Source organism: Hippopotamus amphibius, chromosome 1 (genome assembly GCF_030028045.1).
Source record: "Hippopotamus amphibius kiboko isolate mHipAmp2 chromosome 1, mHipAmp2.hap2, whole genome shotgun sequence".
NCBI lineage: Eukaryota > Metazoa > Chordata > Mammalia > Artiodactyla > Hippopotamidae > Hippopotamus > Hippopotamus amphibius.
Window position 1 is genome coordinate 234,070,797 of NC_080186.1, and position 27,997 is coordinate 234,098,793.

Consider the following 27,997-nt stretch of genomic DNA (forward strand, 5'->3'; position numbering starts at 1 on the left):
CACAAATGGAAAAAATGACTTAGTAAGTGAATAGAAAAAGTGAACTTAGTAAAGAATATTTAAAGGTTTATACACGAACTTTACATGCTTGACTTGAGAGACTAAAACATTTTTTCAAGTCCTTACTGATGAGAACAGCAGCAAAATTCAAGACAATTAAAAACAGGCATTTAAGAATCTGCTGTATTGTCATGAATAAATGTAAAACAACTGTATCAGTGAAGCCCAAGAAAATCCCAGTTACGACTCTTCAAGCCAATGCGGGACTGACTTTCTGTTTCACTTTCAAATGTGTTCCCTTATTCCTGGTCCTTTTTTTTTTTTCCCCCCTCCACGCCTTGCAGTTTACAGAACTTAGTTCCCTGACCAGGACTCGAACCCAGGCCCTCTGCAGGGGAAGCTCAGAGTCCTAACCACTATTCCGCCAGGGAATTCCCTTTTCCCAGCTTTAAACTGTAGCTTCAGATACAGGAGCCAAGAAGAGTAACAGGGTCCCGCTGCATCATAGTTACAGCACACAAATGACGCTGTCTCTATAGCAAACCAGGCTCAAGTGCACGCCCTCCTGTTCTAAACACATCATATATCTGAATTATAAATTACAGAAATAAAGACAAATAATGGCATGAAGGGCATGATAGTTTATTTTAAAAAACTGTACCACACTGACCATAGTGACCAGCATACACGTTATGATGGCTTTTCTCTTGGGTATCAACACTGCAGTATTTTTGTATACTGAAATGTTTCAATAGGACCAAGAACGTTAGAGATATAAAGCTCTTAGATGAAAATGAACACTAATAATTCGGGTGCCCTACCCCACAGAATTAACTTAAACCCTTTATGAATCAGTGACATTATAATGTTACATAGTTATGAAGAATGCGGGTTCTCTTCTAAATAGGCAGCATGAACTTATACTTCCTTGTTCTTTAGTTTTTATAATTTAAGCTATGTCCACCCTGGCCAAAGCACAATCATACAAGACACCTCAGATAATTTCCATGCTACCATTGCACAAGTTTAGTGATTTTTACTTAAACAAACAAACAAAAATCAAACCACTGTCAAAAAAGGAGGCAAATAAAATTGATTTCCCAATCATTTGAAAAGCATAGTGCTTATTTCTCCAATACAGACTCAAACTTAAGTTAAATGCTATCATTGTAATCTCCAAACTTCTGCAATAAAATTAACATTTATCTATATATATGGGTTTTGTTTATAGAACTGTATTTTGCAATCAACAAGAGAAAGTTATGTTTTAGAGAACAATATATCTGCTGATAGTTCCACATGTCGGTAGTAGAGACAAAGCCGCGTGATGTTAAATCTGGCTCTAAGGTACCTAAGGTATAAAATTTTGATCAAAATTATCATACTCTGATCTTAAAAATGCAACCCATGTGAGATTACTTTTTAGAGTAAGTGTGCTGTTGAGTAATCATTTCAATAACCTTCTCTTTGTATGACTATCTGCAAACTGGCCCTTTTCTTTAATGAATGTGACTCACCAACATATCAAACTGACCTCTTTACTTCTATGTTACCATTTTAATACCCAGGGATTTCTGAGGCAGCACAAGTTTGACTTCATTAAAAACAGCAGATACTTTAACCTTTCAGTGACAGTTTCTAAATCTGTAAACTCAAGAATCACACTACTGAGCTCAGCAACTATAAAAACATTGAGATTTTGGCATTTCTAACCAGAATCTCTTTGTGCTTTTTAAATTAAGCTGCTTTTGAATCTTTTTGGTATTTACCAGCCATTTGTATTTCCCTTATAATAATAAAAGAATATACCTAAAGTAATTTTTAAGGTTAAATGTCCTGGGGGCTTATCAATACTTAAAACAACAACAACAACAACAACAAAAACAATTACTTTTTTCCATCAGCATTTGGAATAGTAGAAATTATTTCTGGTCCCTCCTTAGTTCAACCAACACTACTTTTCATCACATATAACACTGAATTTTACAGACATCCCTGAAAAGTTTTTGATTAAGTAAACGAGTGAATCACAGTGGAGTCTCAATCAGTTAACAGTGTAGATCCATTAACAAAAAAAAAAAAATAGAAAAGAAAAAAAAACCACACTGAATATTAAAAGAAAATCTTCACGCTTAAAAAAAAAAGAAAAGAAAACCCTCCTAAGAATTAAAACCGAGCGTGTGTTGTCACTGATTCTGTGCTCTTGTCCCCAGCTGATCAGCCTCCTTCTCCGGGTTGTAAGACACGTTCGATGAAACCTCCACACCAAGTCTCCAGGACACTTGGGTGAAGAGGCTATGCCACTGTAGCACCTAAGGGAACAGAGTGGCACCATCTTCCTCCCTAGCAGACAGCACATCCAGAGCTGACCACGGGTCTCCCTCCGCTGTGCCCGCCAGCACGCACCAGCAGACCACACTCCGCGGGGCAAGCTGATGACGGCGGAGCGCCCCACCCGGCCCCCAGCACCCACAGGAGGGTCCCAGCAGTTTGTCATTATGTGCCCTGGCCGTTCACTCTTTCAATCAGAAAAGTTGTGGTTACTTTAAAAAGGGAGTGGGGGGGGTGGAGAAATGAAAAACCAAGAGTCTAAAGGCACAAAGTCGCAGAGCTGCTCTAGTTGGAGTTTGTAAACAGAGAATAGGTTGAATTTAGGTAATCCCAATCTAGGAGAGTAAAAAGGCATCCACAGCAGGCTTTTACCCAGCCAGCTTCTTTGAGACCCTTCATAGGTTTTGAGGTCTACAAAGTATGCACTAAAATACCCATACTTCAAAAAGCAATAAGGCAAATAGTATAATCATTAATCCAAAAGTTACAATGGTAGTGTAGGCATACATAGCATAATTTAGTTACAATGTGTGGTACTGTTTCTAGTATATAACCATATTAACTGTTGCTTTCCTACATAATCACATATTCAGCCCAGTTTCAGTTGAACACAAAACCATCCTTGTACCACTGCTGATAGTTGGCAATAGCTCTTTGATAGCAGTTTTTATTCTGCTGTAGAAATTATCCTTGAACTGAAAAAAAGTCCACAATCCAACGTCCAGTCATTAAACACTATCATATTTGTGAAGAGCCTCTTCCAACTTCTGCGTCACTTTTTGGAAAAATATTATTTGTTGTTGTAAGAAATGCTGCATCTGTGATTTAAAGTCTCTTACGCGAATTTGATGGAAGTGGTGAATTTCAGCCAAAGTGGCAAAAGAAATAGTGTTACAGCGATCCTGAATGCCATCAGCCTTTTGGACCTCCATCTTCCCTTCCTCCACGTGTCGCCTACTCTCCTTTACTTTGGTAAGAGCTCCTGTAGTTAAAAAAAAAAAGAAGAAGAAATTAATTAAAAAATATATATGTATCCCAGTGGTACAGCTACAAAGTAAGTAGAATGTTGGGCATTATAAACACCTGCCTGAACTATTTTCAAGTCCTCTGGCATTTAAAGGGGTGACTATAATTACTTATTAAAAAGAAGAAATCTGGTAAAGTTTCTGAAAACACCTCCATTGCTGCAATTTCACTTAGCAAAACTAGCTGCCATTGACTAAGTAGCTATAGCATGTTTCATCTCTTCCAAGCAGAAATACTATATACGACAGACGACAAACTGCAAGAAATTGCCCCTAAAAAGACAAACTAAGAAACTCTGCAGTTTTAACATTCTTAAGAGAAAAGGTGTGACCCCATTATATACACATATATTAAGAGAGTCATCTATAAAGAGGAGACTACTGCAGGCATGCCTGGTTCTGATTCCACGTTCTATCAGGAGACCCATACCCACAGCATAATGGCCCTGTGAAGTAAAAGTTTACCTCTTTTTCTTTTTTTTTTTTTTTGTCCACGCTGCATGGTGTGTTGGATATTAGTTCTCCAACCAGGGATCGAACCCGTGCTCCCTGCAGTGGAAGCTCAGAGTCTTCCACTGGACCACCAGGGAAGTCCCTTGCCTCCTTTTCTTTAGAGGCTGTAAAGATCTGTGAGTTTTGAATCTGCCCTAATGATGATCTGGGAATGAAGCCAGAGGTGTCATAGATCCTAGTCAAGAAATGTCACCAGAGGGTGTGTGTGTAAGGGGGAGGGAAGAGGATGGTCTCTGTGGCAGGTGCCACATGAGGGCAACCCTCCCCTAGAAGCATAGTCATATGAAGACACAAAAGGCTGAGGATGCTTAGGGGGTTGGAAAAATGAAAACTATTCATGGGTTCTTAAAAATGATAAAGCTCAAATCACTTGAGGACAGCCAGCTCAAGAATCCAGATTTCCTAACTCCACATGGCACCATTCTACTAAACCACAATGAAAGATGAGAGAAACATCTAGGACATTTGGCTTGGTGGTCTGCGGACATGGTGATGCTATGGAGGGGACGGGTAGCCTGTTTAGGAGGCAGTGGGGAAGCTGAGCAACTTTGTTGTAGAAATGTTCAGTTTTAGTTAATGTTGAAATATACAGGGGAAAAGCCCTATATCTAAACTTCTTCAAATCTACAAAATAATATAGAGTAAACCTGGTATTAAATAAAACTCTTAGAGGTTAAACAGTGTTTTGTTTTAGGTTTTTTTTTTTGGGGGGGGGGGGGGTTGGCACAGCTCAAAGACCTGAGAAATTAAAGCCCACTGACAAGAGATGTTGTAGATACATACGTATGTATGTATATTTTCATTTATTTATCCTAAAGAAGATCTTTACCTGAGAAGCAGGAGAGCCCTGCAGCAAAGAGAACACTCTGCTTCTCCCATGACCACACTGTGGTGGTGCTGTCTGTGTTAACACAGCTGCAGGAAGACCTCTGAGCAATCCCCTAATAAGCCCGTCACCCTGAAAATGCTGTCCTGTTAACATTTCCCCCATAGCGGACAGGACTCGGGAAGCAGTGAAACCTGCCTGCTTGTGGTCTCATACTAAACAGAGAAAAAGCGCTCTCCCTCAGAGAGAGAAAATAATTTTTTGTAGCAAACTTATGTTCATTATATTTGCACACGTATCCAGCCCCAGTTTATATATAAAAGTTGAAGAGACCAGGAAAGTATGAGATAGAAAACTAAAAAACCAAAGAAAAAAGTTTCAAAAAGATGGCTGAGAATATAAAATTATAAAATTTATATTTCAAATGGTTGAGAGAAAGAGAAAACAAGAAGGCAAGACAGCAAAGTCTCAGGAGATCTGACTGTTGATGTGACTGGGGGCCGAGGGGCCGAGCCTCCTGCGTAAACACGCAGGACAGGCAGCGGGGCAGCTGTGCAGCCGCTGTGGCCTGCACTGGGAACACACTGAAGGTATTACTTGTTCTAGTTACTAGAGTCCAGAACAGAGGAGCTCGGAAGCCTGGCCCTGAGCTGTGCCAGTGTCAACGCCCCTGCAGCCTGTCAGACTCCAGATGAGATGGCCATATTCTCAGAAAGCATATTCTGCCACACAGAACTGCACACATGCACCCACGACACCAGTTTACAAGTGCACAAGCCTGAAGTTTTCACAGCTTGAATCACACTGGACACTTTCAAAACTCCTGGACACAGGACAAGTATTACATCTCTCCAAGGCCTGAAGACCTTTTGGCATTTCACACCTTTAAGCTTTCTGAGTGTACTTACTAAAGGAGCTGAGAACTTAAGACACACTTTTCTCCCAACAAAAACTTTATTTAGTAAATAACACAGAGCCCCAAACGGTTGGGCTCTGGGGCAAAAATCTCAGGTCATTTACCAACATTTATGGAGGGTGTAACGTGTAGAGCACAGAGCTAGCATGCGGGACGCAAGAAGGTGTTAGAGTCCCCACCCTCTAGAAGCTCTTGCGGAAGCCACCTTGCAAAGCACACTGAGGACAGGCACACAACCATGACACGATGTGACACAGGACCACAGAGCATGGAGTTCTCACAGGAGCGGAATATGGCTTTCTCCAAGACGGAAACGCTTGGAGGACCTGCTGCGCGCCAGGCAGTGCTGAGGACGGGGGTGGGGGGGCAAGGCAGGGAGCAGGCAGAGGTGACAGTAAGTGGTGACTGCCAAAAACAGTCACAATACACGCCAGGCGCGTTCCGCGCACCAACTCCAACCCTGCTGCTCCTGTGCAACAGACATGACTGCTACTTTACAACCAGGAACCTGAGAAAGCCACCCAACCTCTGTGAGTCAAAGTCAGCGGTAACCCAGTAAGAGGCGGAGGAGATGGGATCTGAATGCACAACTGACTTCAAAGCAAACATTACAGATATTCAGAAAAGACCCTGGAGCCTGAAGAAGCAAAAAAGCAAGGTGGGTGCTGGTGAGTAGGTGCTGGGGATAAGGGCTGGGCCACTGAGGATCAGCTATTCCCTCTCCTGCCCTTGACCCCAGCCACCCCCTGCCCCAGGGCTGGGGCTCCCCAACTGCCCTTCTCCCTTCTCACCTTCCTTGCACGTCCCTGGCTTTTATTCTGACGTGCAAATCAGAAGATCTTGTAACTATGTAAAATAAACCACACAGGTTTTGAAAATTCCCTCTGGAATCTTACTAACCTCATTCAATTCACTAATTGTACCTGCAAAGCCTTTTAATATTTATAAGATGTCTGATTTTCTAATCTTTGTAGCATATGATTAGGGTGCCACAAAAAAAAAATTGAAAAAGCAGCACATGTTTCATTATTTTGGAAATCTAAGGCTCAAACTTACTTGGGGGAGGGGGGCCTCCCCCCAGCCCCCGTCAACGTAGATCCTACTGGAAAATTATATAAATGAAGAACTACCTGAGACTTCCCTGGTGGTGCAGTGGTTAAGAATCCACCTGCCGATGTAGGGGTGACAGGTTCGATCCCTGTACCACAACTACCGAGCCTGTACTCTAGAGCACGAGAGCCACAAGTAATGAGCCTGCGTGCCACAACTACTGAAGCTCATGCACCTAGAGCCCATGCTCCACAACAAGAGAAGCCACTGCAGTGAGAAGCCCGTGCACCGCAATGAAGAGTAGCCCCCACTCGCCGCAACTAGAGAAAGCCCATGTGCAGCAACGAAGACCCAACACAGCCAAAAAAAACAACTACCACCAAAAATAGTAACATACAGTCCCTGGATGGGCTTTGCCTTTGTTTACTCTAGTGCAGTTGGACATCCCAGCAAAAAATTACTTTATTTTGCAAATTAAGAAGGACAGAATAAACCACTGAGGAGAGTAAGCACCCAAAGGCCAATTTCACTTGGAATTTTGCTTCAACACACTTAATGCAATTCAAATCCATTAGCATAATGCTTCAGGATTGCAAGTAGCAAGGAAAGAGAAGGGGATATAAGATTATGTTTTTTAAAGAGAGACATGGTTCCTTTTTTAGGGACTCAAATTATTTTTTGAGGCGACAAGATTTATATGCCTGAAATCATTAAAGATCTATACAAGAGAGCGCATGAAGGAATTAAACAGCACTCTATAAACGTGCAGACTCTGGTGGAAGCGTGAGTGCCAGGTGTAATCCAGGAAGATCATGTCTCCACAAAACCGGACCCATGAATTTAGAGCACATTTGAAAACAACAACCTCTTTTAACTAAAATGTAGCTAAACTGATTTTCACCCCCAGATCCACCTTCAGGAAAAAAATGATTACCAGTAGAACAGGCCAATAGCAATATACTCTTTGAAAAATCATGAGAGTTGCCGAGCTGAGACAGCAGCCCAGGTCTTCTCTAAGAAGCTGGCTGTTAAAGTTCAGGATGAAAACCTGAAAGACCTTCCACAAGCCCCCCCAAAAGTAAGTTATTTTTGTAAAATATTATTCAAAGTTTCAAATATTATTTCCTTTAGAATAAAACCATCTTGCTTTTAAATATTCATCTCACAACCCTCTGGTGAGTGTTTCCTAAACATTTTAACAAACACTAGGGGTTTAGTGTGTTTGCTTTCTTATGAGAAAGATAAAGTCAAGTCATTCAATAAGCTAATTATGGGAGTTAATTAACCGGTTTACTGTCAGAGAGTAAACAGGAAAAAAAAGTGGCATCCTTTAAACAGCTTAAGCTATCCATCTAAACAAACAGCAAGGGTTTAAACACTTGGGGATTGACAAACAGAGCTATCGGGTTGGCCAAAGGCTCATCTGGGTTTTCCAGAACAGCCTATGAAAAACCTGAATGAACTTTTTGGCCAACTTAATACTTTCTGGAGTTTCCCTGAAGCTTCCCTCTTACCCCACTTCTACCCACTGCACTTCTAAATTCTGGGTTCTCTCAAGATCAAAGTGGGAACATATTTTTCCAATAGAAATGATACTACAAACATTGGTTAGATGTAAGTAAAATAGTTTAAGTAATAGAACTAGGACTTGGGTTTTGTCACAAATGGGATACTCTCGCAGTTTGCCGATTCTCAAACTGGGAATGATCTGTACACACGTCTATGCTTCACACGTTTTCATATTTAAAATATTACATATCACAAGAAAGGCAGAGATAGTCACATTGTCAATCAGGTTTAGCTTCTAAGCAGTGAGAGTCGGAGAAAGAAAACTATTGGAGCAGAGTTAGATCTCTACAGACTTGCTACTTCTAGGATATCTTAAACAATTAATTTGTAGCTTAAAAAGCAACTGCAGAGATACAATGTAACCAAGTGCAGAGTTGTAACAAAGCATTACAGCATATTTTAAGTATTCTCTCAACTGAACTGCATTTTTTACGAAACCCAAGAGGAGCGTAAATAAAAGCTAAAAACATGGCTCAGAATCTAAAGAACAAAGGGAACAAACATTTTTATCATGCAATCAATACAAAAACAGGCAAGGGTTTTTAAAACCTGTACTTTTTAAGTGGCTAATTGAGGAGGAATCTATCCCCTCTCTCCTCTCATAAACAACACATTGCTACCTTGCTTCCATAACAGAAAAGGAAAATCAAAGAATAAGGGAGAGAAATTATAAAATAAAGCATAAGGTGGAAAGTGGTTGCTGTTGGATTAAACAAAAGACCCCATAATACTCATGGGTAGGGCAATGGTTTCAAAATGAAAGAAAATTAAAAATAGGAGGGAATCAGAGAGAGACACATTTTAGAATGGGAATGTAAGTCCATAACTATAAAACCGTTTCTCAGGCTAAAAGACAGACATTATATGGAATAATATATGGGCAGAATAAGATTTTATTATGTAAGGAAAATGGAGGCAAGTATTAAATTCTGACATTAAATAAGGGGCTGACAATACACAGCAGTATTATACTCTTCATTAAAAAAAAAGAGAAAAAAACAAGAAGGTAACATGAAAAATAGTGCAGCCTCCTGAAGTTACACAACTGAAAATAAATTCTTAAAGTGTATGTGAAGCACAGGAAAAAGTATTAATGAAAGTGGGGCAATACATTTCCACCACACTCATGACTGTGCTCCCAAACAGGCAAAAGCAACCCAGCTCCCGTTCAGGACACCGGGCTGAACTGGACACACTTCAGGTGTTTCTTCCTCGGGGAATCTCTGTGGGGGGAGGCAGAAAGGAACCCAGACACAGCGCCTCCTAAAAAGGCTTACAGACTGAGAAGGAATGTGCAGCCGAGCACTCAACCTAATTACTAAATCAGCTGGACAGATTATTAAAATTTCTCCCTAGAATAGAGAGTTCACTCAGGAACTGGTCACCCTCAGCCTTTATTCCAAAGGGTGGAGCAGGAACCCTGGGAACTTCCTTCTCATCCATCACTCCATCCTGGCAAGGTACCCACTGCAGAAGCCAGGAGAGCTGACTCCTCGGTGAGAAGGGCAGAGTTGGGTCCCAGTTTTTTGTGTGTTTGTTTTTTTGGGTTTTTTTCTTTTCTGTTCAATGCCCTATAAAGGCCTTAGATGAGTTTTGGGTACAGCTTTCTCAGTCTCTCTAGCAAGAGGTGAAGTGACTTGTCCAAAGTCCCACAGCTAATTCTTGACAAAGAACCAGCCCTTCCTACCTGCCTGACAGCCCTGCCATTTCCCACATAAAACATTCCAGGCAGGGCCTCTGCTCCACTCTGTTGAAAAGGGTCCTTTCCCTTTCCACGCTTGGAGAGGTAAAAGGAAAACTAAACCAGTATTTCAGCTTTGCTTTAGGACCTGCTATTAACAAAATCTCCCAGACTCCTCTGGCATTCTTAGCTGACTCGCTACATGAAAAATTTTTAACAGGTTCATTTTTATACTTATTGCAATTGCCCAAGCTCAGAGAAAGGCACTTTGCTCCCATCCCCATCACCAAACCCAGCAGAATTCATGTCCTAAAACTCACTCCCACCCCTCTCCAACCACGTTCTTGATATCTTACCAGTGGTGCACAGCTTTAAGGCATGTGCAGGCTGGAACAAGCATCCTGCTTCATAATCCACATGCATTCAATTTCAGAGCAATGATATGACACGTTTGTTGTGAACACAAAACAATTACACATAAAGAAATCAATCATATGGCAAAGTTCATTAATATTATAACCTTTAAGGGCTCAAACTCAAACTCATTCTATAGACTAATTACAATCCAGGAAGTCAGCACCATTTTCAAAAGCATCACATTACGTACACAGCATGCCATTAAATTATGTACATCAGTGAAACTGTTCAGGAAGCATTTCACTGCCATTTTGGTTCTTCTAAAATGGGAGCAGTGAAGCTCTGGTGTCAACTAGTCAATCAGCAGATGTTAAGAACCCACTGTGAGCTGAACTAAAGTATATTAGCAAATACAGTCACAGCACACTACACTCTGCTGTATCATTTCCTTCTGATGTGCAGAGAGAAAGCACTTTCCTGGCAACTTCTCACCCAGCAAAACAAGACATGGGGAGAAAAACACAACAAACAAACAAAAAACCCCTCACACACTGTAGTGCCGCAGGCATTTTAACCAGGGAGGCCCTAAACTCAGCTGCAGTTGTCCGGCCCCTTTCCCGGGTTTGAGGTCCTCTCCCCCACCTCCTCAGGCCCCTAGGGCCTGCCTGCTGCTCCAAACCCTCTCAACCCACCAGTTTCTGCACCTGAACGTTGCCTTCGTTTCCTCAACTAAATCTCTTATTCTCAACATGCTTTGTCCCTCCTCAGAGCAATTATACAAACGGCCCAGTCACTAAGCAACAGGGATCCAAAGGCTACATTTTCTCCCTTAAAAAAAAAAAAAAGGGCAAAAGCAAGCACTTTATTTAATCTTGAAACTATGAATGTGCCAAAAACATAAACTAGATTTTCTGTCTTCCCAGGGCCCTGTCCTTGGTGCGAGGGACAGAATAGAAGACAGGCTGAAGGGCACAGGGACAGCTGCGCAGAAGTTGCCCAAGACTGGACTAGACCTGTTTTTCTTCATTACCTCCTACATGGAAAATGTTGAAAGAAAATGCTAATTTGGTCAACACGGCCTATTTTGCTCTTATCCTCTCATCACTGGTACCCACCCCTCTGGGTCCCTGCTAACTCCCCATGAACTCTTTCCCCTTCCTCCTTTTGGTCTCCACCCACCTACTTGTTGATTCCTCCTTCTCCTCCCTTCTCTGCTCCAATGTTTGCTTTTTTTTTTCTCTCTCTCTTTTTCTTTGAGTAAAACGGCTCAAAAAAACAAAGGCCGACATCCACGTAACACAAGCAGGATGGCTGTCCATCCAGGCAAGACAGTCCCACGTGAGCACTTGCTCTATGCAAAGCTGTGGTCTGCACCCCACGTGCCTCATTTTCTTTTCTTTAAAACTTGAAAGAAAAGCAATGATGGCTCTTGTTTTCAGAGGTGGACAGGAAGCTTAGGCAAGGTTAAGTAACTTTACGAGGCACTGGCTGCACATGAACCTGGGTCTGCCCAACTTCCCAACCCACGCAGTTAGTTCCCTGTACCTGCCGGACTGAGCTGCCTCCTCCCGAGATCTCAAAGCCCCACGGACCAGCCCTGGAACACAGCACAGCATGCCAAGCCCTCCAGAAGCCTCATCTCAGGATAAGCAACCCCTGAACCACCTCCAGGCCCTCAAAATTCTATTCCTGCATCAAGTTCCACTAAGTGGGCTCCAGATTTGGACCACATTAATAAACTCTGGAGGGCACAACTAAGACTACCGAGGTCAAATCAGTGAAAGCAATTTTTTTTGAAGGGACTAAGTATCCCTAGAGCCGAGAACTATCAAAATTCAAAGATACAATTTAAAATTCACTTTCAATTCACAAAGGGAACACCCGAGTCATTCTAAAAGGAGAGAAGAGGGTCGAGACAAGGATAATAAGTTGCAAGAAACAATAACAACAAAAATCTGGTTGCTTGATGATGAAAAAATTAATCATTTAAAGAACTCAAGCCTTGGGCTTCCCTGGTGGCGCAGTGGTTAAGAATCCACCTGCCAATGCAGGGGACGTGGATTCGAGCCCTGGTCTGGGAAGATCCCACATGCCGTGTATCTACTAAGCCCATGCGCCACAACTACTGAGCCTGTGCTCTAGAGCCCACGAGCCACAACTATTTAGCCCACGTGCCACAACTACTGAAGCCCTCGAGCCTAGAGCCCGTGCTCTGCACCAAGAGAAGCCACTGCAAAGAGAAGCCCACACACCACAATGACGAGTAGCCCCTGCTCGCCACAACTAGAGAAAGCCCATGCTCAGCAACAAAGACCCAATGCAGCCAATAAATTAATTAATTAATTTGAAAAAAAAAAAAAAAAAAAGAACTCAAGCCTCAGACTTCCCTGGTGGTGCAGTGGTTAAGAATCCACCTGCCAACTCAGGGGACATGGGTTCGAGCCCTGGTCCAGAAAGATCCCACATGCCGCGCAATAACTAAGCCCGTGCGCCACAACTACTGAGCCTGCACTTTAGAGCCTGAAAACCACAACTACTGAGCCCAGGTGCCACAACTACTGAAGCCCACGCACCTAGAGCCTGTGCTCTGCAACAAGAGAAGCCACCGCAATGAGAAGCCTGCACACCACAACGAAGAGTAGCCCCTGGTTGCCACAACTACAGAAAGCCCATACGAAGCAACAAAGACCCAACACAGCCAATAAATAAATAAATAATTAAAAAAGAAAAAAAAGCACTCAAGCCTCTAACCTTGGTTTGGTCCTGAAGGTACAATAAGAAGTAGTCTGTCCTACGTAAAAGCATTATTATATCCTAATTAAGCAGTCCTTATAGCTTCATTAAACAATCACCAAAAGTGTAAGGGCAGAGTGACATTTAGTATGAATGAAAGCATTCACCTGAATGTATCACATCTTAAAACATTTGATTACTTTTGTTCACTATGTACATACATTCACACAGCTCACCTTGTTCCAAAAATGAAGAGGGAAATCACATAATTATCTCTCCTGTGGCTCATTTGGTAAAATAGGCTGTTCACTGCTAGGAAATTTTATATGTAATAAACATTCTTGTGTTTCAGCTTATGTTGAATATTAAATATGTGATAAAGATACTAGGGTAATAGAGTCAAGAGAATTCTGTAAAAATAGTGTCTTTATTTCAGAAGAGTTGGATACAATGGTGAAAATGTTGATTTGCCTATGGCCAAGCAAATATAAAGACTTTAAAATTTGAGAATAGGAAAAGAAAAGCATGTATCATTTTTTTTCTTAAAGATTTTTATACCCACAGAATCATAATAAAAGGTAGGAAGAATATCCTTGATAATCCTGAACATACAATAAAACTTGAAAAAAAACGGATGTTGTAAAACAGAATCCATATAATGGTTTACATTCAGAGAATACAGTTGATGCCTGAGGTTCACAGTTCCTAATTTCCTAATTCTTTTTTTTTCCTGATATACCTGCATGGATATTGGTCTGTACAAAAAAAGTGGCATTAGATATGCTTGCAAGCTGCCAGCACTCTGGATTTAAATGACCTGTGACATACCACAAAACACACCTGTAGCTAAGAAAAGTCTACTTTGGAAACTACCTTTAACCAGAGGTTAAACCTTAGTTTCTTTTTTTCTAAGAAGATAAAGGGAGGCCCAAGCTAAAATAAACCTAAGAGAGAAGCTGCTACACAGACAGGCCCCTCTCTTTGGGGCAGGAAGAGAGTGAGGAGGCACCTGCCCTTCAGAAGAGAAACCAGGGAGACGGGAGCTACACGCCCAGAGCCAGGACCCCTGACTGCCCCGACTGCTGCACACTACAGTTAGAATAATACTTTCAAAGAATCTCTTTCTTTCAAGTATGCTTCTCAAATAACATTGAGTTGATAACTCTAGAATTGTAATTGTACACCCTGGTGTTACCAACTGCTACTTAAGCTACGGGGGTACTAAGTGGTGAGCAGCCCAGCACTAACTGCTTTCCTTAGTGCCGTCCGCGGTGGCCACTATGACTGGCGCGTCACATCACTTACGGATCAATAAGCTTTGGGGACAATCCCTAAATCAGCTGCTTTAAACTTAAGAACACTCTTGATCCTGGGGTGTTCCTGCTTCCTGACACTGGCAGGGACCAAGTTTCCACTAGCTATGAGTCTCTACTCTAGCCATACCTGGACTCCCTGAACTAGTCGTAAATAACCAACTAAAGCCCAAACAAAGCACCTAGAAATATATCATGTTAAAACAGCCATGAAATACAACTCAAAAAACATGAAAACTTATAGATTACCCATGCTGACATTTACTAGTATTTAAACATGTCTCACTGTAGGCAATAGGTGGGCCTTTGTGAAAATCTCAAATGTCAATATAACTAAGTATAATAAAAAAACCAGAAAATAGGATTTCTAAGACTCCCTTCAGCCCCATTACTTCTCTTGCCCTCTAACCCTTCTCCTTTTCTTAACCTGCCTATTTCTATTTCTGGCATCACTACTTTCAGTCACCCAAACTTAAAACTTCAAAGGTAACTCTAGACTCCTCCAGAGAGCTACCCCTCACCCAGTCCTACCACTCTCCCTGGCAGGTGTATCCAGTTCACTTGCTCTTTCAAAGCCCGCCTGGAGCCGAGCCTACTAACAAGCCTCTGCAGGTCTGTGCTCGGCCCACAGGAGCAGATTCCTGGGGACCAGGCTGCACTCGGGTGAAGGACACCTCCAAGAGCTCACAGGTAGGTTTCTGTAGCTCATCTCCTGTCTGCAAAGTGGGGATAAAGAGAGAATTTACCTCAAAATCTCCCATGAGGTTTAAATGGATACAAAGCATATGAAACGTGAAGCATCAGGCCTGGCACAGAAAGCCATGATTCAGGTGTCATTCTTCAGTTTCAAACTTTCAGTGGCTGCTGACTGCCTACAGATAAAACTCAATTTTCTAGCAGACGTAGTACTTACTGTAATATAAAGAGGACTACGGATCCAGGTCAAGGTGAAAAGTGAGCTCAAATCCTGAGTTTCCTGATTAGCTGTGTGATCCTGGAAATCACTTAACTTCCTGGAGCCTTGGCTTTCACAGGTACCCAATGGGGGAGTTAAAACTGTACTGGGTTGAATAGTATCTCGCCCTAAAAATGCACATGCACCTGGAAACTGTCACAGTGACCTTATTTGCAAGCAGGGTCTCTGCACATGTAATTAGTTTAGGTGAGGTTGTACTGCATCAGGATGGGCCCTAAATCCGACGTGATTATTACCCTTAAAAGAAGAGGAGACGAAGGGACACACAGGGAGAACGCCAGGTGAAGATGGAGGCAGGGACGAGTGATGAGACTACCGGCCAGGAACAGCAAGGGCTGCCGGCACACCCCAGACGCTGGAAGGATCCTCCCCTAGAGCCTCTGGAGGGAGTGTGGCCCTGCCGACACCTTCATTCCAGACTTCTAGACTCCAGAACTGCAAGAGAATACACTTCTATTTTTTTTAAGCCACCCAGTTTGTGGTAATTTTTTACAGCAGACCTGGCAAACTAATACAATAGCTAATAGTTAATGCTTAAAGACATTTGCCATAGAAAATGGTTATTCCATTTACACACAAAGAAACTGAGGCTGAGAGCAGCTGCTGGTGGGAACTCAGCCCCACGTGGCTGTGGTCCAGGCTCACAATCACCCTGCCGTCACACCCACTCCCGAATAGAATTAGACACAATTCATGTGACTGTCCGGAATACTGCTGCTCACATAGTAAACACTCAGAAAGGGAAGCACCAGCTACCCATACACCAACTCCCTCACCTGTTTCACCTCCAAATCAAGGGTTAGCAAACATCTTCTTTAAGGGTCTGATGGTAAATATTTGATGCTTTGCAAGTCGAGGCAAAATGGAGGCTTACGTAACCATTAAAAATGGAATCATTTAAAAAAATGTAAAGCATCCTTAGCTCCAGTGCTATAAACAAACAGGCACCTGGGTGGGTGTGACCCGCAGGCTGTGGTGTGCAGACCGCCACTCGAGCTCCAAGCATCTTCACTGATTGCTGCACAGGCTCTAGTGTGCAGGTCACCTGATACGCCTCCCTGTCCCTTGCCCCACTCCTGCTGGCAGACAGCCCATCTGTCTCCTCGTCCCCACCCCCACAGACACTGCCTCAGTTGAGGATTTCGTCATGTCTTGCCTGAATCATTGCAAGAACTTCCCATCTTGCCCCAACCCGAGCCACCCCTCACACCTGTCTCCAGGACCTGTTCATCTAAAGTGCAGGCCCCCATACAAAAAAAATAATAATAATAATAAAGTGCAGGCCCGATCACATCAATACCCTTGTTTGATCTTCCACGATGCTCTCCCCATCACCTCCAGCAACACGTCAAAATCACGCGGGGACCTTTGTTCAGAACATCAATGTCTAGGCCACCCATTCCTGACATTCCTGACATTCCTGACATTCGGATTCAACAGGTCCAGGGTGGGGCCCAATGTACAGCTGGCTGTGAGAGGAACCCAGGATTTAGTCCCTGATTTTTGTACACATGGTTCCCTTTGCCCAGAATGCCCTTCCCTGCTCTGCCAACCAGGCAAACTTGCAACTGCTTTTCAAAACTCCTCTTAGACTGGGACTGGGAGAAGCCACCCTTGCACGCTCCCATTCACTGCCCATACTTAATCACACCTCCCCTGTCCTACTTCGCACCACGGCACGAGCCCATGACTGCATGGGTCACGCTGTATAGTGACAGCTGGCTCACCTGTCCGCCTCCCTCACTGACCTGAGCCCTGGGCATGCAGCCTATCAGCTTTTATATGCTTATCAAACCCATCCTAAAGTATTCCCAAGATCAACCATGCACTTTCCATCGATGTTCCTCCAAAAGCCAAAACACGACTATCTCTCAAAGGGAAAACCAATGCTACCGCCGAAAACTCTAACACCGCTGACAGCAACTCTCCATCCGCTGGACGCCCACACACTCTTATTACACAGGCACTAAGTTACAACTACCTCCTATTTCAATTTTCTGCACACACACACATCCTCCCTCCCTCATGGAACTGCATCTTCCCTGAGGGCAGGTACCTCCTGCTCCACATCCACGCTCAGTGCTTTGTGTATTCAAGTCACTCAACAAGGTGAATGTCCCCACTCTGGATCACACGCTTTGAATTAAGCCAAAGGGATGCCAGTAAAAGTATGATCGTGAAAGCTTACCAAAGAGGAAAGAAGTGTATGATATACAAGTTTAAACACCAAGAATCAATATAAAGTGAAATCTGAGGTACATAATATTAATTTTTCTGGCACATAAAATAAAGCATTTTCAAACTTCCTCTCCTCCCCCGCCAATGAATTTTGGAAAGTCATTTTGTAGATGCTTCAGTCTAAGACTTTTAAATCGCTCACATGCTAATGACTTCACCCATAAATTATACCCAATCTTTATTTCCTGTACACTTTTAAACCCTGCTATCCATCATCACATAAACAGAAAAACAAAAACATTCTATCAATCACAGAAGAAATCTATTTCAAAATCAACCAAGAAGCACTTACGGGAGTACCTACTTCATTAATTGAACAAGCATCCATTAGGTACGTACTATGCATGTACAAAACAGTGGAACTCCATACTAGAGGAACATAAGAACATGCCCCCCACACACTCACCAAGCAACGTACAGTCCCCAGCACACCAGCATTGTATCAGCGACAGTGACCTGGAAAAGGGCTGGGATACTCCAATAAGAGAACTTGATCTGAGGCCTGACTGTGCATGTGTTGGGTGGGGGGAGATGTGGGCAGAACACAGGAGCCTATCAATCTCAAAGGATGCCACTCAAGTCCTGACGGCTCATCCCCACCTCTGTGCCACTCACAGCCTTCCTCATCCCAGCTGCCGAAGCCAAAAACCAGTCACCCGGATGACTCCTCTTCCTCTCAGGTGCCGCATCTGATCCCTTAGGAAAACCTGCTGATTCTATCTTTAAAGCACACCTAGAGTGGGACCCTCCTCGCTGTCTCATCATCTCTCACCTGGACTATTAGATTACTGTCCCCTTGCTCCTACCTTTGGCCCCCCAGCCCCTCCCCATTCTATTCTCAACACAGCAACTGGACTAAGACCTTCAAAGGTCTACTGGTACATCATTCCTTCGCTCAAAATCTGCAGTGGTTCCCTTCTCACTGGAGCTTTTACTCCAGATTCCGACAATGACCTATAAAGCTCTGTAAGTCGAAACTTCCGGGACCTCATCCCCTACTCAGACCCTCTTAGCCCCAAGTACCTGGCCTCCTTGTGTTCCTCAGCCTGCCCAGCACACACCCACACCAGCGCCTCTGCTCTAGCTGCACCCTCTGCCTGAAAAGCTCTCCCCACATGCTTGGCTAACTCCCTCACCTCCTCCAGGCCTCGGCTTAGATCTCCCCTTCTCAACAAGGACCCAGTGATTATCCTTTTCAATACGCACTTCGTCCTGCCTCCTGCCTCCCCACGCCCACTTGAACTGTCCCACTTTTATTTTTTTCCCCCAACACTTACCACACTTGGATGTACGTTATAATTCCTTACTGTGTGTTTTTCCTTGTGTCTCCATCCTGCTAGAGTGTAAACTCCGCAAGGGCGGTGAGCTTTGCTTTGACTGTTGCTGCAACCCTAGCATCTTTAACAGCGCCTGACCTATGATGGCCACGTAAATATCTGTTGCATAAAATTTGGTTTATCTTTCAGAAAGTGCCACGAATAAGCCAAATGATGTTAAACTCCCCACCTAACCACTAAATAACACATGAAATTTCTTAATCAGAACAGAAAAGTCACATCATAGTGAGAGAGACAAAGTTCTAAGAAAAGGAGTAGAAGTGACGTGGACTAAAACTTGTCCACACTGAAGTTTAAACAAGCTACAAATACAAGGCCAACAATACAAGACTGGTTCTACTTCCGGAGAGGAGACAGTATTTAGAACTCAAAGTGAAGTACAGTTTGTAGGAGGGAAAAAGACCCATCACAGCTTCTCTCTTTGATGACGCTATCAATTACACATTCACTGGGGCCAGAGGGAAGCTGCTCCAGCACCCAACACACCTCAGCTTTGGAACACCTGGGAGCTCTCACCCACAGGCAGGAGGCCAGGCAGTCACCACTTTCACATTCGCACACCTGGCAGGGAAAGCCCTGCATGCGTGTTTGCTGATCTGAACTAAACGTGCATGACTCTTCTTTCATGTCAACTGATAAAGGATTTTCATGCTCCTAGATCACACAGTCACATAAGCACATAGAACGCTGTTGAAACTAGCCTGAAACAACGTCGAAATGTTCATTACATACTTACGAGTATTTTATGTTCAATGCAGGAACGATGTTATTAAAGTCAACCAACAAAAGAATACCTAGAAAATCATGAAACTCATATTTACAGATAAGGGAACTAAAGCTCAGAAATACCAGTGCTTTGTGCAAGGACACAAGTAATTTGGAGAAGGAGAGAGGCTGACAGGAGACAATTTACATCAACTCCTTAACATGAACAACAGCAAACTGGTGACTCCAATAACACCCACGTTTATTTCTCCGTTACCATTTCTACTGGTGTGCAATACAGGAGAGCCGCATGAAAATACAATACTCAACTGTTATACCGATGGCTCCTTGGCGTTGTATACTTTTGCCTGCAGCTCTGGTGGTAAAAGGCCACCAGGAAGGATGAGAAGATCCCTGGAATTGTCTTTCAGGGGAGAGTACCTCCCATTTTAAAAGTACCTTTTTACTTCGCAAAATCAAGTGTTTAGTGAGCAGCTACTAAGAACCATAACATTTGATCCTCATGATGACCGTGGGAGGAAGTGTTCCCGCTTTGTCAACGAGAAAATAAAGCTTACAGAGGTTAAACCAGTTTGCCCAAAACTCCCCTCACGTCACACGCGGGTTGTCCAGACGCCAGGCTGGCCCACCGTGATGAGACTGCAGGGCTCCAGGACCGACTCAGCTCGCTGTCAGACCCGGGCCGGCCCCACCTCCTCTGTGTGGCCCCAGGAGCTCTCAGCAACCCAGCACACAGCTTCTCTGCCACTGGTCAGAAAACACCCTGAGGGGACTTCCCCGGGGGTCCAGCAGCTAAGACTCTGCGCTTCCACTGCAGGGCGCACGGGTTCCATCCCTGGTCGGGGCACTAAGCTCCCGCATGCCACACGGCGTGGCCATGAGATAAAATTAAAAAAAAACAAAAAACTCCATGAGGGGCTTCCCTGGTGGTAGAGTGGCTAAGAACCCACCTGCCAGTGCAGGGGACACGGGATTGAGCCCTGGTCCAGGAAGATCCCACATGCCATGGAGCAACTAAGCCCGTGTGCCCCAGCTACTGAGCCTGCACTCTAGAGCCTGGAAGTCACAACTACTGAACCCATATGCCACAACTACTGAAGCCCGTGCGCTCTAGGGTCCGTGCTCTGCAACAAGAGAAGCCACTAAAACGAGAAACCTGCGCACCACAACGAAGAGTAGCCCCCACTGGCCACAACTAGAGAAAATCCGAGCTCAGCAATGAAGGCTCAATGCAGCACAAAATAAATAAATAAATATATAAAAACAACAACAACAAAATCTCCCTGAGGATCAGAGTCCTGTCCATCTCTCCTGCAGACATGAGTCGAGTCTGTGCTCTATAAAAAGTACAGGTTTATGGGATGACAAATGGTACCAGTCTTGCAGGTGCAGTCTCTCTAAACAGAGCTAAGCATTATTGTGCTGTGTGTGTGTGTGTGTGTGTGTGTGTGAGATTGTCATAAATAGATGGCAAATTAAATCCAACTGGATATTAAACTTTGGTTTTAAAACACTCTGAGAGACAATACAGCAGATTTCTATTCAGCAAAGAAGGAATGTAGCTTAAGAAAAGTGTCACGTTTGTAAGGGTTGTTTGGGTTCCACACAGTCTTTGGAAATCCACACAGGAACCTGTGCGGATGACAACTTCTGAATAAAGAGGAAAGTCCAGCTGAGTCCAAGAGTCCTCAGCGGTGGGAGGACTCTCAGGGCTCTGTGGTGACCAGCCTTACAGACTGCGCCTCCTGGCTCACAAAGGAAGTCAGAGAAACCAATGACAGGGTTGATGCGAGCAGTCTCTCCACCTAGATCGGGACCAAAGCTGTGGCCAGTCACACGGACAGTTTAACCAAGGAATTCAGTCATCTATAACAAAAGCCCCAAAGGTAACCTTGTCTTCACTAAGAAAATACAGATTGGGCCAAAGGTTAAGGCTGGAACTGAAGTCTCCTTAAAAAATAGCTGGGGGTGGAAGGAGGGGAGAGGAGAAATGGGTGCAGCTAAGATGGGGCTAAAGGAAAATAGACGAATGACCTCGGTTTCTAGCCCAGAGGTTTCAAAATAAGGATGAGCTTGTAAACAGCCCGCTTATTAGACCTTCTCTCTGTACTCCTGGCACCACCCGCTCAGGGCTATTTTTAGCCACAGGAGAATGGGGAGCAGAGAGGGAAGGGCTCAGGGTGGCCCAGCCTCACCTCAAGTGCCCCGCTGGGACTCTGGCTATCTTTAATTAACATCTGGGGGACACAGACCCACCCTCCCCATGCTGAAAGGAAGCACAATGGTGAAATTCTACCCCACAAGACTGACAGACCCACTACTGGTGTACCACTCCTGAGGTCCCAGGGCTGTTTTTTGTTCAAAAGAAGGCTCCATCTGGAACATCTGCAGACGGCAGTGAAGTAGCCCCCGCGTACTTAACTTACGAGTACAGAAAACAAGAATGCCTCTTTGTCTAGTTCTGCATCCCCACTTCACACACTCAGACTGCGTTTTACTAACCAATCGCCTTTACATGATTTTATACCTTTTCTCTTTCCCTTTAAGGGACTCCCTCTGGCTATCGAGTCCAGATTCATAAATGAAGATGAAACCAACATTTCTCATCATCTAACGTGAGTCTTTCCCTTTTGCAACATTCCCCAAGAGATAAGCCTAAAGCTTTTAAACCACCATGACTCGCTGCCATCCAGATTAAGCTTCGTTAAATATTAGACGTTAATCATATCTTTGGAACCAGAACTGAACATGCTAGGAAACTGATAGGAAACTGATAATGAAATATACTCTAGCCACCCCAACCTCACCAAGGTCGGCACTACAGAGGCACACGCAGAGGGAGAGGATAAAAGGCTGCCATTTCAAGAGAAGAAAATCAGGACCACCAGGTTGCAAAGCTCCCTGATAGGTCTGTGTAGACTGGTTGGTCACGATCAATGAACTGCCCATGAGCAAAGAATTTAAGGACTCCTGTGATGACAAAGCAGAATATGAAGAAAATTCACGCAGGTTCTGAATTTCACCTACGGTACTTCAGACCACAGCAAACTGCCTTCTTCCTACACTCAACTCCCCGAAACCAAAATAGGTCTGTTTATCTAAGACATCATCAGGTAATGAAAAAAATCAGTATTCTAGCATTCCCTTTTCGCTGAAGGAAGCACAAGGCTCTCCTCATTGTTGCAGAAAGTAGTTATACTAAAACCATGATTAAGTTTAAGCCATGGTTTCAGTACTAAGTATAGCCAGAAAACCTCAGTCCACCACATCTGAGAGCATTTGAGTTTCCCACCCTCCTTCTGGAGCTGGTTCCTCACCAGCCTCAGAGGTCCATCCTGAGACCAGTGGCATTTTCTGAATGGGACATGAAGGCAGGCTGCAAAGCAGGTGGACGGCCTCACACTGCAGAAATATTACTCAGTGGTTGAGTGCCTGGGAAGTTCTGCAGAGAGGGATCTAGCAGGACCTGTTTCCCCTCCTACTTTTTATCACCTAAGCCTACATGAAGAGGGCATGCAGGTGATGACCAAGAAAAAAGCAAACTATCTGGAAAGTATGTGACAAGATCATCACTTTGCTGGAGAAATTTATGACAGGACTGACAGTTAAACTATGGCCAACGGTCCAGCTCAGCACTGTCCAATTAGAACCTGCAGCAGGGATGGAAATATTCCTTATCTCTGTTGCCCAATGTGATAGACGCTAGCTATAAAGCATCTGAAATATAGCTAGTGTGACTAAGGAACTGAATTTTATGTTATTATTTTATTTTCTTTTTTTCTATTCTAACTAACTTAAATAGACACATGTGGCTTGCAGACTCAGCATGGAACCGCACAGGTCCAAAACGCTGGAAGAGCTGGCTGACGGCAGCAGTCTCCTGGATAAGAAAAAGGCTCAGAGGAGCCTAACGTTCCTGTCCTTTCCCCCAGGGATTGGGGGCGGGGGAAGGACAGGAACATTAGGCTAATTAACTCCCCTTCTTAACTGCTTTAGTAATTAAAAAGCACTTTCTAATCATTTTCTGACTCAAGTGAATGTGGGTCTATTACTACATGATCAGAACATATAAAATGAAAAGTGGTGAAACTGCTTTTCTCTTACTGTAAACAACGAATATTTAAGAGTTGAAACAAATATTTTCAATTTTTAGATTACTCCCAAGTTGAAATATAAATTTTGGACCAAATACTTACAACAAAAGACTGTATAAACTGCTTAAAGATTTTCACTTTTTGGGGGGCTCTCTTCTCAAAAGTCACAGTAAGCCCTTAGATATGATTATGCTTTGAGACCATGGAGGAAAAAACAACTTGTAAACAAAATCCCCAAGTGCTCGGACTAAGAAAGATTCATTCCAACAGCAACTGTGTAGTGGGGGTGGGGGGTGGGAGTGTTTGAGCTGCTCTTTACAACCATGTGAACATCTAGAACATGTTCAAAAAGCTTTAGCCTGGCTAAAGCTCATCTGCATTCCTAAAAATGGCCAATGCTAGCATCCTTGATAAATGCTGTCTGTAAACAAATGCTTTTAGCCTTATGTATTGCACACTATAGCTTTAAATGGCAGTACATCCTAAAGACGTGTCATCTAGGGACACTGGCTCCCTGTATGTTACACACCAAGGCTACGGCAGAAACAATCTATGTTGAACATCAACTGGTGTTCTTTCTGAAGTTCCTAAAGATTATGTTTAGTACCCCTGAATTGTTTAAACAACGTAAAAATGGTACTGGTTTTAACGAAGGAAGTTTTTCAAATCCCAGCAGGAAACAATTTTAGTTCCAGGGTTAAAACAAAAAATTATGTACATGGTTTAACAGACTGCATATAAACTCAAAACAGACCTTAGAGCAGACATCACACCTTTTCTAATAAATAATTTTGATGGCAGAGCACTTGACACGGCTGAATGTGTGGTCTGATGACAATAACACCAGTGAATGAACGGATGCCACCCGTAGTAGCCAGTCACCTGTGTGTGGCTGCAGGAGTCTGCACCAGGCTCCACCCTTTCAACCATTTACCAAAAATTTGCATAAACTTACAGAAACATTTAAAAGAGCAGCCAACACCAGGGTCTAGACTGATGTAACACAATGGAATGTAAATAAAGGCATAGGGAAGGTAAATGCTGGTTCAGTGCAGGTCAGAAGCCTTATGGCTGCTCAAACAGCTAATTCCACCTTACGCTGCATTTACGAAATGTAAAATGCCAAGAAAGGTACTGTTCTCTACTAAAACTAGTACTGCAGGTGTCTGGGGTGGTGCATTTTAGCAAGGGCAACACCACAATCAACGTGTCTGAAGGAACCTCCCCCCCCCCTTTCGGTGAATAAGAAGACTGTCACACACTTGGAAGGGGAAGGAAGCTGCTGTTCCCAAAGGTCTGAAGGGCTGACACGTTGATGAGGAACAGACTTACTTGGTTTGGTTCCAGGAACAGAAAGAGAATCAAGAGAGACAAATTTTAGTTCAATACCAGGAAGAACAGGTCAAAGATCAGGGCTGTTCATATAGGGACTGGCCCACATGGAAGGGCGGGGAGCAGCTCATTACCAAAGGCCAGACCTGATGGCCCAAGGCGGTTTCCACCTCCTCAGGAAGGTGGTTAGGCGACTCCCTCTTCCCCCTCCCCTACACGGAACAGAAGGCATTCACGGGCAAGGGTGCCTCCCGAACTCCAACCCCTCCCCTTTCTCCCTCATTCAAGGCATGCTATCAGAAGGCAAGCTAGTGAGGAACATTAAGATGGGCATTACTGCTCTAATTTATAAAAAAAAACTATCTGCAAACTTCAATGCTTTAACAGCAGTTAGGGGCCCTAACAACTAGGAAATAAACAAGCTCTGACAGCTGGGCAGCTAACTCACTGGGATGCCAGAAACTGCTCTCAGACACAATACTCAGATTCCAGGCATTCTACGTAGCTTCCTACATCATTTTCCTAGATAACATTCTTAATTCAGTCTGTTAATAGACTCCAAACTCAAAAGGACCGAGCTTAAAGAGACTAATTTTCTTAAAACTTCCTGAAATTAGAATCAGTCTTTTACCTCATTTTACAAAGGTTGCAAGCAAGAAGCCTGTGCAGGAAATTCCTACGCTGCCCCAGCTAGTACGTCAGAGAACTGACCCTAATTCGTCTACGGGTGCCGGGACTGAGAGGTGTGGAGGGAAGCGAAAAAGCAGGACTTACCTTTATTTGCAGATATCCATTCTTTCCCCGTTATCGCCACACTTTCGGAAACCCACGGCTAAGTGACACTGCCAGTGCTAAAAAATGGATGCCTACCATGGTTTGGGGCCCCTTCTAATTCTACCCTAGGCACAAGATTACAGATCCCAGAAGTTCATTATCCAACGATTCAAACTCGAAAAGTGACAGCACCGTCATTAAAAGTACTCTGAGAACCTTCTCTGAAGGGTACCCACTCCCCGCCTGGAAATACTTTAAGGAGGAAGCTACCGGCCCACAACCCTCCCCACGCTCGGGGCACCGCCTAGCTTGTCCACATCTCTGCAGGATTCCCGCTCTGCGGGATACTCATCTGAAACGGACAACGGAATTTCTGTCAAAGTCACCTTTCAGCCTGAACAACACATTCCACACCGTCTGCTCTAAAGGCCAGGCTTTACCTTTCTGAACGTGGATGATGTCGGGGAAGTTGGCCAGGTGCCCCTGGTACAGCGCTAACAGGTCCATGACGGGGTCCAGGTCCTGCCTGGGCTGCTCGGCGAAGAGCTCGCCGATGGCATCGTAGGCATCTCCGGTGAAGGCGATAGCCTGGTTCAGGCCGGCCGAGAAGGCCTGCTGGTCCAGCTCAAAGGCCTGGCTGAGGCCACGGAAGGACTGGCCCACCTTCTGATACTCCTTCTTGAAGCCCGTCACCTGTTTGCGCGCGAACTCATTGGCCGTGTGGTTGAGCTGCAGCGCGCTGTCGTCCATCTTCTTGGTGAAGCACTTGAAGCCGTCGATCTTGCTCTCCACCTCCTGCAGGTCGAGGGCGGCGGCGGGGGGCGTGCTCAGGGTCAGGAAGAAGTTGGCGCCCACCATTTCATCCTTCTCGGCCTTCCTCTTGCCCTGCTTCCAGGCCTTCTCGTCGGTGCTGCTGGGGCAGGTCAGGAAGTGCTGGAAGACGTCGCACTGCGCCAGCACCGGGTGGCTGGCCATGTGGTTCATCCACCAGATCAGGCCCTTCCTGCGCTTGGAGATGAAGTCCTCCTCGAAGCGGCCGGTGGCCTGCTTCTCGGGCAGGTGGGGCACCGAGATGACGGGGAACTTCTCGGCCAGGCGCGCGTACAGCCAGTCGAAGTGCTTGTAGCGCCGGTGCACCGGCACCTGCGTGTGCGTGGGCACCAGCTTGTAGGAGATGTAGCTCTTCATGCCCTTGAACTTGGTCTGCTTGGTGGGGTCGTCGATGGTGCACTGGAAGGGGTAGGGGTTCTCCTGCCACTCGGGGCCGTACGGCCCCAGCACCACGCACAGCTTGTCGCCGTCCTTCACGAAGCCCGACGCCTCGCCCAGCACGAAGGCCTCGCCGCCCGACTTGACGAAGGTGGAGAAGCGGTTGAGGTTGCGGCTCACGGTGGCCGAGCTCTTGGCCCCCGACGCGTGGTGCTGCGGGGGCGCCGCGCCGCCGCGGGAGCCCAGCGACACGTCGGAGCGCGTGGACAGGCGGTAGCGGCCCGCCGCGCCCACGCCCCCCGCCGCCGCCGCCGCCGGCCCGTCGAGGTCCGGGTGCGCGCCGCCGCCCAGCACGCCCGGCTCGTCCGCCACCGTGGAGCTGTCGTCCCACTCGTCGTCCCAGTCATCGTCGCTGCCCTGGCTGGCCTGGTAGCCGCCGCCGTACAGCTGCTGCGGCGGCGGCGGCGGCAGGGCGCCCGCGCCGAACGCGAGGCCCGCGCCCAGCGGCTGGAAGGTGCTCGGCGGCGGCGGCTGGAAGGTGCTCGGCGGCGGCGGCTGGAAGGCGACGGGCGGCGCGGCGGGCAGCGGCTCGAAGCCGCCGGGCGGCACGTTGGCGTAGCGGGCCGGGCCGTCGACCGCCGGGCCGGGCTCGGGCGCGCGGATCACCTGCACGTAGGAGGCCGGGAAGAGGCCGCGGTCGCCGCGGCTGTTGACGCCCTCCAGCCAGCCCTCGATGTCCCGCTCGCTGCACAGGCTCAGCACCTCGTGCTCCCGCAGCGAGATCTCGCCCGGGTTCTCCGACCTGAAGTCGTACAGAGCCCGCGCGCGCAGCGCCATGGCCCCGGCGCCCGCCCGAGCGGCCCCGGCGCGCGGAGAGGAGCCCCGAAGGCGGCGCCCGCGCCTATCCGCCCGCCCGCCCGCTCACTCTCCGCGCCGCTCCGCTGGCGGCGCCGACTGCCGCGCGGAGCCGCCCGCCCGCCGCCGGGGGGCGGGGTCC

At 45.5% G+C, this 27,997-nt stretch overlaps 1 protein-coding gene across 1 annotated transcript; it reads right to left on the minus strand.

The window, feature by feature from the left end:
• Window positions 1-13: 13 nt before the first annotated feature.
• SNX18 (sorting nexin 18) lies at window positions 14-27,946 on the minus strand. Its single transcript, XM_057743555.1, has 2 exons — window positions 26,232-27,946; window positions 14-3,313 (listed from the first exon to the last, which is right to left on the minus strand). The coding sequence occupies exons 1-2, from the start codon at window positions 27,835-27,837 to the stop codon at window positions 3,060-3,062; spliced, it is 1,860 nt and encodes a 619-aa protein (XP_057599538.1). The 5' UTR covers window positions 27,838-27,946; the 3' UTR covers window positions 14-3,059.
• Window positions 27,947-27,997: the final 51 nt, after the last annotated feature.

Excerpts from the sequence above, each read along its gene's own strand:
- SNX18 (XM_057743555.1), bottom strand. The coding sequence starts at position 27,837 with ATGGCGCTGCGCGCGCGGGCTCTGTACGACTTCAGGTCGGAGAACCCG. Across the intron at positions 3,314-26,231 it reads CATCATCCACGTTCAGAAAG|GAGCTCTTACCAAAGTAAAG; the intron begins GTAAAGCCTGGC and ends TTTTAACTACAG.